This window comes from Pleurodeles waltl, chromosome 3_1, assembly GCF_031143425.1.
Source record: "Pleurodeles waltl isolate 20211129_DDA chromosome 3_1, aPleWal1.hap1.20221129, whole genome shotgun sequence".
Taxonomy (NCBI): Eukaryota; Metazoa; Chordata; class Amphibia; order Caudata; family Salamandridae; genus Pleurodeles; species Pleurodeles waltl.
The window spans coordinates 292,396,386-292,402,385 of record NC_090440.1 but is presented as its reverse complement, the minus strand read 5'-3'; the positions used below and the strand labels follow the sequence as shown (position 1 = coordinate 292,402,385).

Here is a 6,000-nt window from a genome sequence, read left to right as displayed (position 1 = left end):
CCCAGCACTTCATTCTTGCAAGGACAGTCTCTCCTCTGCTTCTCCAGTGACATGGGCTCCTCTCCAGGTGTGCTGATTGGACCTCACTTCAACTCACTGTGCCTGCTGCCAATGGGTTGCCTGTGGGGGCTGCAACTGTATCAGCTGGACCCCCTGACTTCTGTTGGTCAGCCCGGACTCCTCTCCAAGGGTCAAGTCTCCTAGACCTTGCTGGTCCTCTCTTCACTGTAAATCCCCTTCTGTCAAGATTTGCATTTGCCTAGGCGTGTTGGTTGTTCTCCTGACAACCCACCAACTGCGACCCAGCGACCAGCGTGGCACATCTGCACAACTCCAAGGACCTCTCTGCAGCTCCTGGGCTCTACAGCTGATCTTCTTCACTCCCCTTCGACTCAGATCTTCATCCACAGAAGGGTGGGTAGCGGCTCCTGCACCACCTGGACACTCCTGTGTGGACTGGACTCGGTCTCCTTCTTTTGCAGGCCCTCTTCTTCCAGAATCCAGAGTTTGGTTCCACCGAACTAGTTCGGTTCTTGCAAAGTCCCTTTTCCAAGTCCCCATGTTAGTCCTGGGGAAGACATGGTAACTTACCTCTGCTCTCCTAGTCGCTGGGGGTCACCTAGGTACTCACTCTTGGGGGTACTGAGTTCTCCCAACTCCCTTCTAACTAGTCCACATCCTTGGGTGGAGGACCTAACTTTGCATCACACTATTTTGGTATATGGTTTGGCCCCCCCTATAGGACCCTAGCTATTTTCTATTTCTTGCCAATGCTTGTTGTTGTTCTATGCTAATTCTGAATACTTACTGTATATATAGTGTGTACTTACCTCCATTGGGGGACTGCCTATAAGTGATAGAGCGCAGTTCTACTGTAATAAAGTACCTTTGTTTTTGTAACACTGCGTGATTCTTTTTATGTGAGATAAGTTACTATGTGACTGCTGTGGTATTGCAAGTGCTTTACACTCCCCCTAGATAAGTCTTGGCTGCTCACTCCAGCTACCACTAGAGAGCCCTGTCTTCCTAGACAATGTCTCACTAACTAATAGGGATTGCCTGGACCTAGTATAAGGTGCAAACACCATAGGTGTCCACTACACACCAGGCCACCTTCCTACACCGAATAGAGTCGGAAAAACAGTCTTGAACCGGAACATGTCCGAACCTGATGGCGGAAAGAAAGCAATCTAACAATGGAGTCGATACCTATGCGCAATATCACCGAGAGGAGTCACTTACCTCAAGAATCGAGAAGCTTCTTCTTCAAAGGAAATAGACACACATCTGGACCCAACATTAGATGGCAGCAGTATGCAAAGCATGTGTATCTACAGCCACACACGCCACTGAACAATTAATTTTGGTCAAATGCTACAAGAAGACAGTATGTTCCATGTGGAAGAGAATGGAGATTACCACTCCAATAAGAACAGAAAAGGGTGTGGGAAGAGAGGATGGGGTAACGTATTGGGGGGGGTAACAAGATTAGTTATATCATTCAATGAAATGTGGTGGGTGGATAAACCATCATGAGATAATGAAGGAGTGTTGAGGAGTGACACCCTTTCTTGATAGGGAAAAAACAGACTTTGGGGATTGGTGGGGAAACCAACCGCTAAATAATAATAATGAGAATGAGAATAAAAATAATAATAAAAATAAAATACCCCTGAAAACACACCAGAAGAAATGCATTTTTTCTATTTTCCCCAGGTTGTTTTCGTCAACTTGATGAATACTTCTTGAAGAAAAACAATCGTCAAAAAGTTTTCAGCAAAACAACATTCAGTAGAAAACACAACCTTTCAGATACAGTAACTTTATGCACCTAGTCATTTATTGCACTGAGTGCATTGAGGACATGCTGTATTTTAATTAAAAAGTGAAGTTCACTCTGAAAATGTACACAAAATATCTTATTGGCAAAAGCAACGAATAGCACAGTTCTGGATAAAAGAAGGTGGTCACAGAGTGTGCTGCTGGAAAAGGCATTGGAATGTGTACAGTTGCAATGATGTGTTTGGTAGGTTTCTCAAAATATTTAAAATGTATAGATTCCCCATAGATCCGTTGTGATTTCCGTGTCCTAGTCTGTACAGACAGGGGTATTTTGTTAAAGATTGTCAAATAATATACGCTGCATGTCATTTAACGTTAAGTTTCAATTTATGTAGCTGCTTTAGATGATTATTGAACACAATTATTGAAACAATCTAAAAAATGCCAGTTGTTCTTATGAATAATACTCATAGTTAATAAGCAAAACAAGGACTTCCCTTCTGGAAAGTTTTATTTTTTTACATAAATATAACGACCAAGGTCTTTCTGAAAGACAAAAAGAACCAACTCAGTAATTTGTTTTTAATCTTCAACCGAGTTACCAGGCTAATGTAAAAAGCAAACAAGTCACAAGGTGGCAAAACGACGCTGCCTAAAACCAGGAGAAAAAAAAACACTGGCAAGTGCAGAATAGTATATATCTGTTTCCGGAAGGGGTCTAGGAATCGCCCTCCATATCCACATCTTCTTGCAATTTCTGCACCATTTTGTCCTCCAGTCGTTTTGCTTTGCCTGGAATCAAAAGCACATCCACTAATGAGTCAGTTTAAAAAGAAACGTTTTTCCATCACAGCAAACATAACATTTTCATCATAGTATGACAGTGCAAAGCAAATTGAAGAAAAATCAAGTGCTGTAAACTGGAAGTATCCAACTGCTGACAAGTGTTCTGTAAACGTATAGTCAAGATAACATTTTAATAAACGTGGCATCAGTTTTGCATTACTCGTATAGCAAGAGTGCTTCATTTAGTATCACAGAAATCGGCACGGCAATTTTTACCACTAACACAGGCTTTTTAGGCTACTGTCCCAACAATCACAGTGGCGTCTTCTATCCTACAGCAAAAACTTGAGTTACCATTTCATTATGACATACCTTACTCGAGAAAAACTACTTAACCCTGGAAGGAAACCTTAAGGCAAAGCACATTAAGCCCTTAAAGATACCTCTGCAAATACTGCCGACTACAGTGTTCAGTAAACTAGCAATTAGTATTCATTTGAAGATGTTTACTTTCAAGAGTTTCTCATGACAATTTTAACTCGTGGTTCAAGGGGCATCATTGGTATGACGGGAGCTACTAGGAAATTTGGGGACCTCAAGTCCCACAAACACTGACATCTGCAGACTTGAGGATTTACCGCAGGAGGGGGAGAAGCTCAGTCACCAGAGCTATGTAGTGCAGCCCCCGACCCAGCAGTGCAGGAGTTACTTGGCTATTCGAGGACATCGGAGTGCCACAAGCACCAGCGGACTAAAGTTGATACAGCAGGATGGTGCATCACTACGTCACCAGCACTATAACGCAGGGCCTCTCACTCCGTGGTGCGGGCCTGACCCGGGACCAAAGCAACCAGAGGAGGAATGGCTGGGCCCCCCTCATGACTTGCTGATAGTCACCCAATCGTGCTAGTAAGACCGCCGTCTTTATTTTGTCCTTCTGTTTTTAGCAGCTTCATAGTGGGCACTTTTTGATTATAGGCCTGACTTTTCTGATCTGCCTGAGGCCACCGGTGTTTTGCGAGGTCGTCCTTTTCGCCAGCATGATAAAACGTATATTGGGTGCCCATAAACTAAGAGCTGAAAGAAAGACTACACAGGATGGGTTTTTCAAGCGGGCGGTGATAGATAGTCACTGACAAGGAGACAACTAGCTGAAAGACACCCATCCTTAACACTGGATACTGTGGAGCCGCCCCCGCAACCAGTGCTTAATTTGTGCTTGTTGTAACCGGTGCTAAGCACCGGCAGTTATTTTTGAGGGCCGGGGCTTATTTTTCTGCCTCAAGCATTTACTGCGAGCAAAAGACACATATGGGACAGACTGGAGGAAGAGAAACACGAAAAAGCTTCACAATGGGAGAAAGCAGAAAGCTGCAAGAGTGAGCTGAAGGGGCAGGGAGGGGCTTTCAATGGATTGAAAAGGGCCGAGATGGTTTCAGGATTATGCTGCCTCAGTATTCCATGTTTGCACATTCTATTGCATCAGCCGCGTGTTTATGAGGAGGGCTTTGAGCACCAGCACGTTTTTATTTACAAATTAAGCACTGCCGGCAACCCTTAGTCTCTGTACCTTTAAGGTCACCAAGGTAGTAGGCGGGCCTGGTGCTTCTTCTGTTTGTAATAATGGTGAGCCTTCACCATCTATAGATGTAACTACATCAACCATATCACTGCCCCCAACTACAGCAACCTGTGCAAAAACGCCAAAGCAGGGCTTGACTCACAAGAATTTGGTGGATTAATCGGGACTGACATCTCTACAGTCATATCCACAACCTATGTGCCGCCCCCTCCTCGCAGGCTCTTTAAGAGTAAGCTTATTTCTCAAATTTGTGATCAGTTTAGTTGGGTTCTTGATTACTGCCTTTTCATAGGCGTAATTGAGCAAAAAGTAACCTCAGTGGGAGTGGCAGGGGCCATGTTTCCTAGTCCTCTAACCAAAGCTGTGAACCTAATAGTTACAAAAGCTCATGCTCTGACCAGGGTTGTAGCAAACGAGGCTGTTGACTCTCAGTCTAATATACAGCCTGCAGGTACCCACCCTAGTGCACATGGAGAATATTCAAATGTAGTAGATGAAGCCACTAATGATTCAGCATCCAATGTAGGAGCAGACTCTGTTGGCATCCTACAAATAGAAGGGCTGAAAGTAATACAGTTTGCTCTCTAACCCCAGGGCCGGCCCGTGTTGATATTGGGTAATGTTCCTTGATTAGACAAGCAAGTAATCTATGGGGTAGTTGATGAACAAGGTCAAGCACTGGTTTCATACCCACGTCAAGTGCAACGTCTGTTTGATTGCATCTTGTTTGCCAGCAGAATGGATTGCGTGGGCTCAATGATCAAGGAGTTTTTTGTAGTTTTTTTTTTTTTCACAAGCTTTGCACTGTGACCTTAGAGTTTCTGTTAGATCTGGTTAATGTACAGAGTCTTTAAGATTGTCCTGAGTGGCACGGTGGGGCTGCGTGCTTGCCCCGTGGTATACTTACGATTTATTAATGGCCTTTAACCTGACTTGATCTAGGATGTTAAATATATGCCCAAAGTTAATAATAAGGCTGTGCCTGTTTTATTACACTCAGACGCTGTGTTGTTAGTAAAAACTTCAAATGGGCCTAAGCTGTTGTTGGATGCCTTTGTTTACTTCATAGCACAGCTTAACTTGGATACTAACCTCACTAAAACTTTTGTCATGGCCTGTGGCCCAAGAAATCTACAGTCCCGCTGTTTGGCCACCTATAGGAATCCAATCTCTAGAACCCACAAATTCTCCTATTTGGCAATCATTTTCGACTTGCAATGTTCATGGGTGCCTTGTTGGCCACACAAACACAGACCTGAAAATGCTGTGGGGTTTCTTTTTAATCGTCTGCGTTCACTGAAAGAAAACCTATCTTCCTCCCTACCCCCGCTAGAAGTGTGCAAAAAGGAAGTGCGTACCAGTTTTAACTGTGGTGTCAGGGGTTATAAAAATATGATGTAATTACAAGTCAAGGAAAATAAAAAATGTAGGTACATCTGAGGCCTACCAGCTAGCTGTCCGTATCTAAACTATTTATAAAGAGATGGGACACTTTTGTTGAAGATTATATTGATTTGGCCCTCCTATTGTTATGGTGTTCGATATGGTCAAATTCGCAGGCCACTTAACAGCGAAGTCATTGAGGATTGCCTTCCTTGTGATTTGAGACTCTGAATCCAAATGCTTTTTTACATTAAACACAGTTGCATTACGATAGACACACCCTCGTGTTTTTTTTTTTTTTTTTTTTTTTTTTTTTTTTAAATATCCCAGGAGTCTACATGCAAACAACAGATGTTGGGTAAGAATAACTTCTAGGCCATTGGGCAGCTGGAAAGGGCGACAGTGGACTTACTCAAACGAACCAATGTTGAATACTCTAGAATAGGAACCATCGTGTGCCTGGAGCT

General features: G+C 43.4%; 1 protein-coding gene across 1 annotated transcript in view; it reads right to left on the bottom strand.

Moving 5' to 3' along the window:
• Window positions 1-2,275: 2,275 nt before the first annotated feature.
• The window catches only part of RSL24D1 (ribosomal L24 domain containing 1), an 80,402-nt gene continuing 76,677 nt past the window's right edge, over window positions 2,276-6,000 (bottom strand). The window contains exon 6 of the mRNA XM_069222445.1: window positions 2,276-2,574. Coding sequence (XP_069078546.1) covers window positions 2,501-2,574 — 74 coding nt within the window. The 3' untranslated portion in view covers window positions 2,276-2,500. The remainder of the gene's footprint in view (window positions 2,575-6,000) is intronic.